Source organism: Maylandia zebra, linkage group LG8 (genome assembly GCF_041146795.1).
Source record: "Maylandia zebra isolate NMK-2024a linkage group LG8, Mzebra_GT3a, whole genome shotgun sequence".
NCBI lineage: Eukaryota > Metazoa > Chordata > Actinopteri > Cichliformes > Cichlidae > Maylandia > Maylandia zebra.
In genome coordinates, this window is record NC_135174.1 from 6,028,887 (window position 1) to 6,043,533 (window position 14,647).

The 14,647-nt window shown below is 39.4% G+C and overlaps 1 protein-coding gene across 4 annotated transcripts in view; it reads left to right on the top strand.

Moving 5' to 3' along the window:
* abcc3 (ATP-binding cassette, sub-family C (CFTR/MRP), member 3) overlaps positions 1-14,647 on the top strand; it is a 61,369-nt gene that overhangs the window by 12,517 nt on the left and 34,205 nt on the right. For all 4 annotated transcript variants that reach the window (XR_013099776.1, XM_012920847.4, XM_004557471.4 and 1 more), the window contains exons 2-4: positions 8,508-8,684; positions 9,384-9,497; positions 13,703-13,840. Coding sequence is in view for 3 of the 4 variants with exons in the window: in XM_012920847.4 (XP_012776301.1) it covers positions 8,508-8,684; positions 9,384-9,497; positions 13,703-13,840 (429 nt within the window). In the remaining variant the exon portion in view is untranslated. The remainder of the gene's footprint in view (positions 1-8,507; positions 8,685-9,383; positions 9,498-13,702; positions 13,841-14,647) is intronic.

Genomic DNA, 14,647 nt, shown 5'->3' on the forward strand with positions numbered 1-14,647 from the left:
CGCAAGCAATCCCACCGACAAAGCGCAGGCCCCGGTACACAGCTGTAGTAACCCCCGCTGACTTCTTTTACTGAGGTTATATTTATCGGTGTTTTATTTCCTGATGTTCTTATGTGTCCTACGTGTTTCAGTCGCCAATTCTGAATTATAACTAACATTAAAAACATGTTTAAGGAGGAGAGAGAGCAAATAAATCTGTTTAACATCTGATCTTTGGGTTTTTGTTCAGTAATCAGCGTGACCTGTGTATAAACACATAAAAGAGATAACGTTGGTGTTTCCGTCATGTAGTAACTGCTGGCTTTAACTGTACAAAGGTTGTTCGACACTATGAAACACATACAGACTTCATGATGTTCGGCTAATATTTTTATTGTGAATATTAATCATGCTGACCTCGCTCTGTACACCACGCAGCGAGGTCAGCATATCCACGATATCCTCAGCTCCATGAGTTAACACAAAGTTTCCCAGCTGACTATCTAACTGCCAACTATTCCAGAGACGTGAAAATATACAGCATAAAGAAAAGTGTAAGAGACTCAGCAGCAGATTAGAATAACAGTTATACATTTAATAAATCACCAAATGAATCCAAGAAACGAGCAAACCTGTTCCGACAATTTGAATTTGTATTCCCTCAGCTGCAGACTCGCTGCTGTTTAAATGTTTGAAAAGGAAGATTAGATATAAACAAACGTCAAACATAGACTCAGTCTGCCTTCACATTTGATATGAGGCCAGCACGTATAGTGGCCTCAGCAGGCTATTACTGAAATACACATGCTATATCATAAACTATGATATAAATAGGGAGGTCCTATTAACATGTTTAGTTTTAAAGGACACCTTCCTGCCTTTAGTCTCCTTCATGAGCAGTATTCGTTTTCTTCTAACATCCAGAAGTCTGCACAATGTGTTTCATAGTTTGTAACAAGCCTTTGACAGGTAAACATAACATGACCGAAAAAGCAAAAAAAAAAAAAAAAAAAAAAGGAGAGAGAGTGTTGAGATAAGAAGAGAAAATGCTCTCAATTATGGAGACAGGCAAATGGTTCATTTATGTTTGATGTGTGTTTATTCCTCCCTAAATATCGTCGGTGAAGTTCGCCATGCATGTCAGATTTTCCTGCGCATTTTTATACCTCTGACAACAGAGAGAGAAAAAAAATCACATTCTAACAGACAGCTGGTGCTTAGAATACAGTTGAATAACTATTAAAAAACAGATGATATTTAGATGATAGTTCAGTCTAACACATGTGCCAGTGAACCATTAAACGTCTGTGAAACTATGCAGTTATGAAACGTAACTTTAACCTCAGCCAAACCGATTTGCTCAGTTGTAAATAAAACAGCGAAGTAAACGTGACCCGACAGACAGAACCTGAGTGAATGAAGTCCAGCGTTTAACCACTGAGAGCTAAAACTCAGCTGAGGTTTCAAAGCTGTGTGCCGGTGATTGGACATCAGCCGCTGATAAAGCTGGCTCGCCTATAAAGTGCTCTGTAAGGAAACAAGCTCCAGCAGCTCTGCGCTCGGGGAAAATACTATATTTACATATCTTGTGCAGAAAAATGCGCTGACATTGCGTTATATCGAGCACCGGCTGCCCAGTTAAACTGTGACTATCACCAGGTAACTAGGCGTGTTTCTTGAATTAGCAGCAGGTGTTAAACAGCTGACAGATGAGGAGGAGGATGCATGCAGGTAAACTGAGGGTCTGCTGAGCTGATCGCTGGTTTCGTGAGAAAAATGTCAGCTCGTTCTTTATGTTACAGAAGCACAGAGACACAAGACCAGGCGGAAAGAGACGATCGTTCGGTGAAAATGAGAATCTGCGAATGCAACATGTGGAACACGGAGAGTGAAATATGTAAACAAACCGGTTAACGTAACCCCCTGGGTGCACTCTGCATGCTAACTGTTAGCAGAGCTAGTGAAATCTCTGAAAACATCTGAGCACTTTTGCAAGCATGTTCTATGTTGACAACCTGACCAGACATACGGCGCGACATTCGCGGCTAAAACACTGTTAAAAGTGTAGCTGGTGACAGAAAAACGGGGTATTTTAAAACTACACCACCACCATTGCTGCCTGTGATTTGATCTGCATTCTGGGATAACTGGCTGCCCCAAGTCTACACAAGCAATCGATTATCTAGGATCGACCTGTTTTGACTTACTTTGCACGGCAACCAATCAAATGTTAGAGAAGCTGCATGGGCAGCGTTAACCCCGCCCCCTGAGTTTGATGGGTGAGGCTGACAGATAAAATTATTTCATGACGAGAGCCAGGCGTCAGGACTGCCAAAATGAAATAAATAAATATATCATTAAATAATTAATTAAATGTGTCAATAATTAATTAAAATGTGAAATACATAAATAATTAATTAAATGTGTCAATAATTAATTAATTACATGTGTCATAACTATTTATTTAATTAATTAATTCCAATTGTAATTAATTATTGACACATTTAATTAATTATTTAATGGTGTATTTAATTAATTCATTATGGCAGTCCTGGCGTTCCATACATTTGTGGGAGCATTTCAAGTTGCTATACATCAATACAACTGTTATAGCCCATATTTTAATAATATGTATGCATTAAGTCCATAGTAATTACATAAATTGCAAAAAAGTGCAATAAACTACAAAAAAAATTGAAAATCGCTTTTGTTTTGTTTACATATATTTCTACTTGGACAAATTTAAGAGGTTTATCCCTCAAAACTTTAAATACAAAAAAGTTGCAAAAAATAGTTTACAACAACAGGAAATTTATTTTGAGTGTCTTCATAGTTTTATTTTGGAGATACAGCAATTTTTATATACTGCAGGAAAAACAAAAAACAATCCTATGATGCAAATTTGCAAAGAAAACAGCAGGTGCATCATTTCACTGTGGGAAGTGTTACGAACAGCTGATAGGAACGGCAAAGCGTGTTTCTGGAATATTATGTTTTTGTTCCTGCAAGCGCTTTTTATGCAATTTTTGCAAAGCTATATGTGGAACGAAACCGTGACCGAGGACAAGCTGATGGCATCAGATGTAAGTACAACTCCTCCGGTTTCATATGCAAAACAAATTATTGCGCTAGCTTACACGGTTCAGGTTCTACAGGGATTTAAAAATAGTTACGCAAAACGGAGCGTGCTGCTCTGACCGGCTTTAAAGGGTTACAATGACTTTAAAAAATAATATAAAATAGTGCGCAACACCACTGAAGTTTTTTTTTTTAAACTCTCTTTTCAACCAACGGCAGTCACTCTCCAAATAACTTCTGCTTAGCTTTCCGAGCTTCCCTCGGGTCCTCTTAATCAGCGGTCTCCAACCTTTTTTGCGCCACGGACGGTTTATGCCCAACAATATTTTCACGGACCGGCCTTTAAGGTGTCGCGGATAAATGAGGGAGGGGCTAATAATCGGCTCAGTCATTTTTAATGATCGTTGAAAGCCCAGATCGTAATCGTGATTAAAATTCGATTAATTGAGCAGCCCTACTTCTGATGTTGTTGATCAGTTTATGGCAGTGGCCAAACTTGCGGCCCACGTCACCCCTACTTGAGCTGATACATTGACCTGAAGAAATAAAATGCAATTTGGCCTTTGAAGTTACTTTTCTTTTTTTTTCTTTTTAGGAAGGATTTGTTCGTTGTTGAGTGCAATGTTAAAATAAGTTCTTTAAAAAGCAACAAAATATTTAATATGGAGGCAACAAGCATGTGGGGAGCACAGACATGTGGAGGGATTGGCTGTGTTAGTTCAGTTCTTTGTAGAGAAAACAGCTTTCACTATCAGTGAGAAACTAATGTGTACACTTAAGTCTGCATTCTTACTTTGGTAAATACGAACAAATTTATAGCAGAAGTGCGGCCACGTGTGTGGCCAGAAACAGAGGACCAATTTGTTTATTTGGTAGTTCAATAAAAGGCTTCAGTTGGTTAAGAGTGAGGGGAAAATTGTGTTTGCATTTGCAGTTTTGTCTTCGTAGACAATATTTGAAATTTCAAAAACAAACAAAACACTAAATTTTCTGTGTGTGTTTTCTTTGTTTAGTTTTTTGTACTACTTGAACAGCAAAGTTCCCTGAAATGAGATGACAGTGCCAGCAGTGGCCCACAGCTCATTTAAGCCAGAGACCCCTGGTTTATGGTCTCATCCACTTGTTTTGGGTCAAACTGATCACTAAATCAGATTTAGTAATTCTAAGATTAAGAAAATAGAATTAAGCAGGATATTCTCATAGCTAATGACTTCTGATTAACGAGCGTGATTGACATGCAGAGTGACACAATTTTCTTCTTTGTGGTTTTAGTCAAAGATAACACGTTTCCTGATGAGTCGAGAGAGCAGCTTCTGTATAAATCAGATTGATTTGATTACCATGAAGCCGATGTACCAGGATGTTTAAGTCAAATGCCGCTATTGAATCTTTCCTGGCTCTTATCGCTCAGTGTGATCGGTATTACCACATGATGAGACTCATAAGGGAGAAAATTATCTGGCTTGCAGTTTAACACTCCGGTCTGCTTCTGCTTCTACTAATATTTTATCTCAGTCTTGTGAAAAGAAATCCTCCTGCTCTCTGAACCTTTACATCTCGCCTTTTGTTAAAGTCTCAGCATTCAGGTCTTTAGTGCGAAGACAACGACCTTGAAAGTCTGTGAAACAGAATGAAGTCTAGTACCGGTAGTCTGCCTTTAGTAGCAGCTGCAGTGTTGAAAGTAGCTTGTCTCTTCCCTTTCATTAATCTCCTGCTTGATAGAAGCCTCTGGTGTTTCTTAAGGCTTCTAAAACACATTTTGTTAACTTGTTTTTCCTTAATCAATATCAGTTGACACACAGAGTTGTAATATTTTAAGCTTTTACAGTTACACCACTTTTACACTTTTACACCAGCAGTGTTTTACATACTACAATCTGAACACAAATAATATGTTGTCCTGCTGCTCAGGTTGACCTGAAGAAAGGAGAAATGGAGAGGAGGACCTATTAGTTGCTGTGTCATGCGCACATTTGCAATGCAAAGCATGCAGAAGTCACTACTTCATTTAGGTGAAAAGTAACATCTGCTTGCAGTAGTCCTCCATGTGTCAGGTAAACCTGAATGGATCATTTAAAAAAAAGTTGTTTGTTCCAGAGAACCAGAGAAGAAGATTGGTGCTGTTCTCATGCCTGTGTGATAAATGTATTAGTCCAGACAGGAGATGGTTAGCTTAAATGGAAACGGGCGCTAACACAGTTGTATCCACAGGTGACAACAGCCACCTGTTGACACTTCTCACTAATTAGCATGCCACACTTTCACTTCCCTGTGTTATTTTCATAAAAAGTGAAGTTAAAAATGACAACTTGTATGTTATACAGGGTTAAGAGCTTGGACTGGTTACACCAGTCCAAACTATTGAAGCTGATATAATGCCATTAGCACCCAGTGTTCTTTGTTAATAATAATAAAAATAATGATGGATTGCATTTATATAGCGCTTTTCGGGACCCCTCAAAGCGCTTTACAATACCACTATTCATTCACACTCACATTCATACACTGGTGGAGGCAAGCTACAGTTGTAGCCACAGCTGCCCTTGGGCACACTGACAGAAGCGAGGCTGCCATATTGCGCCATCGGCCCTTCTGGCCATCACCAGTAGGCTGTTGATGAAGTGTCTTGCCCAGGGACACAACGACCGAGACTGTCCGAGCTTTATTTGCAGGGTTCAGGTTGTGCATACTGAGCATTTAACAGCATGTTCCCTCTATCTGTTTGTCCTTGTAGGAGCACCAAGGTGTCCTTTTATCTAAATGCTTCATTGAGCAGTTTAAAACCAAAACAATCCCAAACAGATTCCTTTTCGTAGTATTAACATTTTGATAAATCTTCAGCAAATCTGGAACTTTGGATTCTTTGGACCCAGACCGAGAGACTAGTTGGGGATTCCTTGGCAACGTCAACTCACTATGGAAGAAAGTGTATTTCCCCCTGCAGTTTGCAAGTGGTTACTACAGGTTGCTGTCTGTCGCTGGGTGATATCAGTGACAACAGAGTTGCTCCACAGAAATTCTCCTTGTGATTGCTAGCAGATTACCTAACCTAGGTTAGGGTTAGCTTGCATAGAAGATGATTGTTTGCAAACATTTGCTAACTAACCACAGAGCGGTTGTGAAACTAGGAAAAAATGTGATGCTGACCTGAAATGGAGTACGTTTACCTTCAAAGTAAAAGCTGCACCTTTTGAAACATGTTTTTTCAGTAGAAAGGACTGTGTGCAGCAACCAATGCATTTGCAGGGTGGTCTTTAATGCACCAACACATGCCTTCTTACAACCAATTTCATCTAGTAAGAGCTAGGAAGCTGCAACCACTTGCCAGTTGGTTGGAATTGGATTTTTCCTAAAAGACTGGCAGTTACAGCGGGTCACTGACCTGTCTGTAGGCCTGCATGATTTAGAATAGTTTGTTTTCAGGTTTATATTGATTAACCACTGAGTGAAATATTTTTTATTTTTAAGATTATTCTTTTGGCCTTTTATGGATAGAGACTGTGTATCTAGGCAGGAAAGTGGGGAATACTGCTGTCCCATCATACAGCATATGGTAAATGGCCAGTATTTGTATTGCACTTTACACTACATTCAGTCATCCACCCATTCACACACTGGTGATAGCAGCTACACTGTAGCCACAGCTGCCCTGGGGCGCACTGACAGAGGCGAGGCTGCCGGACACTGGCGCCACTGGGCCCTCTGACCAACACCAGTAGGCAACGGGTGAAGTGTCTTGCCCAAGGACACAACGACCGAGACTGTCGGAGCCGGGGCTCAAACCGGCAACCTTCCGATTACAAGGCGAACTGCCAACTCTTGAGCCACGATGGTAGCATATGATCATCTGCTCACTCACTGAGCTACACTGAGTAAAATAATTTTGCTGAAGTTTTGCTGCAGCTTCTTCCTAAAGTTTATGTTAAACATAATAGATTATTATCTCTATGACAATGTACTGAAGTAAATGTGTATCTGATGGTAAAATACAGCTTATTGTTTTGGCTTGTGGACTTTAACATCCTGTGAGTCAGAAAATTCATTTCTGTTTGGACTGTGAAATGGAGAAACCCTGCTGATAAACAGTACATTCACGGTCTGAGAATTCTTTTAGTTTCCTGTCATTATTGGAGCTAAAGTGCATACATTTTTTTGTGGTAAAAACTGCAAACACACACTGGGAGAAGTTCATGAATTTAGGTTTAAAAATAACAAGTTTATAAGGCTCACGTTCACGGTCTGGGAAATCTTTAAGAAGATTAGCAGAACCACTGGTTTCAATGCTCGCTCTTGAGCAATGTTAAGACTATCTGAAGTGGAGAGGGACATTCTACAGCCACACACACATGCGCAAGCACACACTTAGCCATGCAGATGGGCGTGGCAAGGTATGAAGAGTGGTTAGATGCTGGCAGCTGTGTTTATCTTGGTTCGATCTGTGGGTGGGCCTTCAGCCGTGTGGGAGCACCATAACTGCATTGTCAGAGTTGCGTATCTGCGAATGTTTACTTGGCGTTCTCCTCCGGATGTCCTCTGGGCTAATCAGATATTGTTCTTCAGCTGCAAGTAAACGAGCCATCTGTCTTTGACACGTCATGCTAAAGGTTTTAATATTTACACATTATCCGAAGTGGTGCACACTTTGTACATGTTTCTTAACCTCCATTGCTACTAATGCAGGTGGACTGCACTCTGCTTTCCCGTCAGTGCAGTTTGTGGACCAGTGTCGGCTCATCTAAAATAGACGCGGACTGATTTATCAATCGGCAGATATTATTGGCCGATAGGCTTTAATCTTAAAGTAAAAAATGTTGGATGAAAAGTCAAAATGACAAGGTGAACATTATCCACAGTATTAATGCACATTTACCTTACAAAATAAAGTCCTGTTGGCGTTAGATAAATAAAACTGTATTGAATGCAGTTTGCCCATATACCCATTATGATCGTGAATATTATGGTAATTTGAAGTTTTTAAATATCCAGTTCAAAGAAATTATTAAAATCCCCAAATTATCCTGACATTTATCCTCATACTGATTGAATTTGAGTTTGATTATTAAGGAAAGTGATTAACACAATGCCAGGTTACTTTCACTGGATATATATATGTGTAGTTTAAATCCAAACATCAGATATAAAACAAACAAAGACACAAAACTTTCTTCCACTGGGTAGCTAACCAACTGGTCACCTTTGAAGTTATAGATTTAATATTATTGCAGGCCAGCACATCATGTTTTCCTGCCCCCCAATTTGTAGCAATGAGCAGATGTTCACAAGATGTTTACTAAGAGTTTTAACTTAAGGAAACCAGTTGGTGTGATTAAATTCTGTAGGTTGTGGAGGTGGGATTCCAGCTTGTGCAGTTTAGACAAGGTGTTAGCTTTGTGGGTCTTTCAGTGAGATGTAGGCATGTAAACTAAACCGCTGTTTTCTTGTGTCCACAGGTATCCAACCGGACATTTAATTCCAGTTGGCCTGACCTCCCAGAGTGTTTTCAGCTCTCTGTTCTCTCATGGGTGCAGTGCATCTATCTGTGGGCTGTCAGCCCAATCTACATCTTCTGTCTCAAGAAGAACAAGAAAGGATACATCATGATGTCACTTTTGAACAGGTTCAAGACGGTGAGAGAGCATTTCATACACATCACTTTAGTTTATTATAGTTCAGTGTATGGTAATGTCACATAGTACACATTATTGTGTTTAAAACTAGTTGGGAGGTACTGCAATATGTGAGATTTTGCAAGATAATTCGTATATTCATGTCTATAAAATAAAAACCCGAGGGTCCAATACTGAACCATGTTAGATTCAACATTTATCTTTCATATATTCACGTTTAGTGTCTATAAATTGTACATTGTGTTCATTTATTTAAATAATTACTGAATAATATGTAATCTGTTTCTCATATATGGTATAACCGCAGTACAAAGAGGAGCATTTCATGTTCTATGAATGCAGTTTTTAAAGCCTCTTTTATGTGTTTGATTTCTAGTAACGTCCTGCAAACTAAGGTTGCACTAGAGTATATCAATTTTAGTAACCGAGTACTTTGTTTCTCTGTTTTAGATGGTTAAATGATTTTCAGGTTATCATACATGTTATCATATATCATCACATTAACTCGACCAGCAGAGAGCGTCTAGAACTTGAAGTATAAATAAATATATTACAAACTAACTAACGAACTAAACCAAGCACAAGACTGGCCAGAAATCTCCTCATATTTTGATGGCTTTGACTTCTGTGTCTTATTTCTTTGTTTTTATATAATTCAATGTTTGTTTTCTCTCCCTTCGTCTCTCGGTTTGCTCTCAGGCATTTGGCTTTTTGCTGTGGATTGTGTGCTGGATAGATCTTTTCTACACATTGCACGAGGGCAATCAGCCGCCCATCTACTATGTAACCCCACTCGTGCTTGGCATGACCATGGTGAGGATCATGTTTTATATATATATATATATATATATGTTTTTTTTTTTGTTGTTTTTTTTAAGAATTATACAAATGTTTTTTTGCATATTCAAATACAGGCTGATGTAGGCCACATATACAAGAGATTAATATCTGAGTGATAAAAGATAAGAGTCACGGAGACTGGCTTGCCAAAATGACAGCAGCTGTTCGTGTGATGGATAAAGTGAAATAGCAACATGGGCAGTTAGCTTGCCTTCAGTGCTCCAGAGGTGTTTTTACATGACTGTAACAGAAAATCGAAGCTGACATTACACATCCATAACCAGCTGTGGCCAGTTAATGTGTGATCCGAATCTTTGTTCATGTTCACATGCACACACTCAAATACTGCGTGTGGGTGAAAGGCTGAAATCCTTTCTCTTAGCTTCTTCTAAGCAAGTGTAACTCGGCTATGAAGCACAACAAAATAAGTGAGTTTTGTGTAAACAGAAACGTCCACAGAGATGTGGAGGAGCCTGTATAGACAAACAATGTGACTCAGAGCTTAAGGAGCGGGAGGCCTCAAACTTTTTTTTAAATCATCTTAAGTGCAGTTATGGTCTAGAATAATAAAACAAAAGAGGAAAACGTAGCAATCACTGTGTAATTCTGTGTCCATTTCCTGCTTATGTCTGTCCGTGGGCCAAAGCTAAATTATTTGGTCTTTGTCAGGAAATCCAAAGGATCAGTATTTCAGCTATTTATTGTTTGATTTCCTGAAGTAACAAGAAGTGGGGAAACATTCCTGTATCGCTGTACTTCAAAGACACGGGTCACAAACGCAGAAATGTTTCTCCGATTGATACATTTAAGACATAATGCCACAGTAAAGACTTCCCTGTTTTTTGTAAAACAACAACAACAAAAAGAAAACCGAATGAAACTATGCAAGAGAAAAGGGTTTCTCACACTCATATATGCTACTTTGATTTGAAATCCCTGTAGTTGCATCATTCCACACTCATAAATGTACAGGGTTTGGCAGCAAAACTTTAGACTTTCTGATGGTTCAGCTTTTTTCAACTTGCAGTCATGGACACTATAGACACAATACAAGAGGGGTGTCCAACTCCAGGCCTTGAGGGCCGGTGTACTGCAGGTTTTAGATCTTACCCTGAGTCAACACACCAGAAGAGAATAGAGATGGCCGTAAAAATGCCATTAAAACAGTCAGCTTCAAATGGAAATTCTCTGAACTGATACAATTCACCCAAAAAAATACACAAAATATTGATAAAAGATATGCACAGTGCCCGTGAGACCATGAAATGAATCCTAGACTCCACACTGAAGCCTCTTTGCCATCATGTCAGACGTGCTAGATAACATGCTAGAATTTCACTCACTAACTGCAGCAGTAACTTTGTTGGTGGCCTTTTCTATTTGTCAGATAATGCCAATAAAATGCTCCAAAAACCATCAACACCACGGACACGTTTAAAACCTCTCTAAGAGCCTTACCAGCTACAGCTGCCTAACTTGGCAGACTTGCAGATAAAACAACTCCTAACTGTGTAAGCCTTGACAAATGAATGGGTGAGTTATACAAAAAAAAGACAATGATGCCAAAATAGTTGTTAAGTAAGGGAAATTAGCAGGTTGGTCAACACATGCTTTGGAGTGTTGTAATGTTTTAAAGTTGGGTGTTTTAACACAGGAGTCCATGGGACTGAGCGAGGCTCTGGAGGCAATTTTAAGAAATGCAGTTTTTGGTGCAATTTTTAGCTCATTTGGAGCTAATCAGTATCCCAGTAGTGCTTTCATTTGAGCCACAGATCAAGACAGACTGGAGGAGCGGGCATTGAGTTGGGTTTTCAATACCTGATTAGTTTACGAACTCATGTGCTTGATTAAAAGATACATTTTGTTGTTTATGAAAGGTCAAACATATATATTGTTCAGCTAATATACATTTTCCCATGTGGTTTAATGTTGTTAATGTCCAGTAAATGAATGATCTGTTAGACTGTTGATGTTACCTCTTTAAATCCCAAACTGTTAAAAACAAAATGCATCCATCAGTGTGATAAGTGCTCAGATGCAGTTATCTAAGATTGGACCAAATAAACCAAGATGCAGAAGTGAAGGTACTCTGGCACATTTCTGCACATGTGCAGAAATGTCCTTGTCACACTGGATACAGCTGGCAGTCTTGTGATAAACAGTTTACACCATCGTGAAGTTGTTGCAATTTCAAATGTCGCATGTCTTATTCCAAATCAAAACAGTTTTTTTTCCAGGACGTAAAAACAAATCCGAAACAGTTTCTGTTTCTTAAATCAGAATCAGAATCAGAATACTTTATTGATCCCTGGGGGAAATTATTTTTTGTTACAGTGCTCCATTTTAAACCAACATTAAGACAAGACAGACAATACACTAACTAAGAATAGTACAATATATACATATATATACATACATACATACATAAGTCACTCATAAATAAATAGTTGGAAAAGAAACATGTGTAGGCAGTAAAAGGAGAAAAGTCATATGCACTCTTTTTTTTTTTTTTTTCCTTTCTCCAAACAAATCCATTAACCAGGCCAGTGCTACAGACCTGAGGCCAGATACTGTGTAAATGGTGATACTGTATTTTTTTCCAGGTTCCTCTTAGACAGGAAAATTGTATTTCGTCTCCCCCTCCACAGCAGTGGAATGTTCCATCACTTCAGTTGTTATTGTTGGCATAAATTTACTGTTTAGAGAAAGTTTTCTGGTGGAAAAGGTGATGAAATCCTTTAGAACCACTAAAAGTCGGACAAGCACACTGCAATGGTTGCCCAAAGTAAAATTAGACAGGAAGCACTGAAATGAAAAACGTCACGCAGCAGCAGGAAATGAAAAAGAAAAAAAGTGGACTGAAAAGATGAGAGAATCTTTTCAGTCAAAGACATTGAGGTTTTCAGTCTGCACTTTAAAAAGGAAAAAATCCTGAATGGTGAAAATAATGTAGCTGTGAGGTTTAAAGAGCTGGCCTTGTTGATTTGAGGTGAAAGAATTTAATAAAGGCAGAAAAATCCTTACAAAAGAAATCGACTGCTGCAGAACATTTTAATGATGACTTTGCTCATCCTCTGAAACTTTAGCACGTTTTTTGGTGTAGATGTTCATGAGTCTTTATGACCTTTGTGCCTTTTTTTTATCCTGTGATAAATATTTGCCAATATTTGCTTGACAGACTAAGTTTAGACAGGAAAAAGGAAAAGATTACTTGCTAAACACAGGTGAGTCACATCGGCTAAAAAAAGAAAAGGCTGTGTGTATGGACAGCATTGCAGTCCTAACATGCTTTTTACATCTGGAAATGTGCAATAGTCTACTAGGATCCAAAATTTCATTATCAAAGGGTGAATGAGAAGATGTATGGATGCAGATGCACTTTCCAATTCACTGTCTGTGTAGCCACTGCACTAAAAAGACACCGGCTGTGCATAACTCCTGTAGGCGGACTAGAAAGTAGGATAACAAGAATGAGTAAGTGTACCGAATGTCCTGAATGAGGACATCCTCAAAGGAGCATGCAGCTTATTGGATTCTATCAGAGTTCATTTGCTCATTAATAGCTTAAATACTTATTTACGTTACACTGGGACTTGATGCAGCCTCTGGGTTCATCATCTGTCTGAAATCAGCTGTGTTAGTTTTTCTCCCTGTAAGCCAACTCTCTTCTGATTGGCTGCCCCTTGAAAACAGAAGATTTGAACAGTAGGTAGGTGGAGCTCTGATGTTATTATTTTAAATTTTGAGCATGTTTGATATAAGGATCCACCTCTGAAAAAGTCTAACAGAGGATGAAAAGCAAGTTACGCTTTCACTCTTAATTTAAAGACGGTCCTTAAATTGGTAATTAGCACGAGTTTGATCTCACTGTCTTTTTTAAAAGTCTGTCTTTACCTCTCCATCACCAGAAATAATGTAGCAGAAGCTGACTGAAAAGCCAGATAGGAAAACAGTGAAGCGGTCCTCCTGAAGTAAACTGCCCTGAGTGCTGCGGTTCCACGAGGAGCATATCTAACCCAAAGTTGAAACACTGACCCAGTTTGTGTGTGGTTTACCTCACATGCCCTCAGTTATTCTGTCATGGCTAATCTAATACCGTCTCTCCCTCTGCCCCTCACCCCTTCCCAATCCTTTTTCCTCTCTCTGTGTGTCACCCCCACCCCTTCCTTCCCTCTCAGCTGTTGGCCACATTTCTGATCCAGTTTGAGAGGTTACGCGGGGTCCAGTCCTCGGGGGTCCTCTTCATCTTTTGGTTGCTGTGTTTGCTGTGTGCCACCGTGCCTTTCCGCTCCAAGATCCTACAGGCTTCCAGCCAGGTGAGAACATGCCGTTGCCCTCAAATACCTTTTACTTGTCTGCCATCATCTTCTCTGCCTGGTGCCCTTTTTTCACCCGTCTGAATCTCCTTCCCCCAGTCTTGTTGTCTTAAGAGTTGTTTTGGAGTTTACAGTGGGTGGATGCTCTGGCAGGGGTTAGATCAGGGCACCACTAAGCAAAAAGGGAATAGTAGGCCTGTTGTTCCCAGTGTACTTATCTTACCTTCAGTGTGCACCGCTCACCAGCGGAGCTGCAGCTCACAGCAAACAAACCCTGCAGGGAGTATGGAGCTGCGGTGGAGACTGATGCAGAACAGTTGTTTGTAAGCGCTGCTGACCCAGTAGTTCTGCGAATTCTGGTTTTAACAATTGCAAGGCTCTAATCTGCAGGACTTGCATGACTCCCAGATAAGCTTCCCGTCCATGAGAAGGGAAATTGATTAGTGACCCATTAAACTGTTGTACTACAAAGGCTGAAAACTGCTGTTTTTACACAGTAAAGATTCATGTCAAAGTTGATTGCAAGTTGTGCACATGATGAAGAATGGTGCAGTTTATTGAATAATGCAAGATTTTAGACCTGAGTGTATTTAGTGTTATTTAAGGCAGCAAAAATCTATATTTGTTCATAATCATGGCGTTATGAATACGGAACAAAACTGCTCCTAATAAAAACTAGACTGTGCATTGCATTGCAGCATTTTTAATCTTTGTCTTTACTGGTTTGGTCCATTCTTACTATTTATAATCAGGTACCATACACTTGGTACTGCCTAGTGAGAATAGTGGACGATTTAGCTGCTGTAC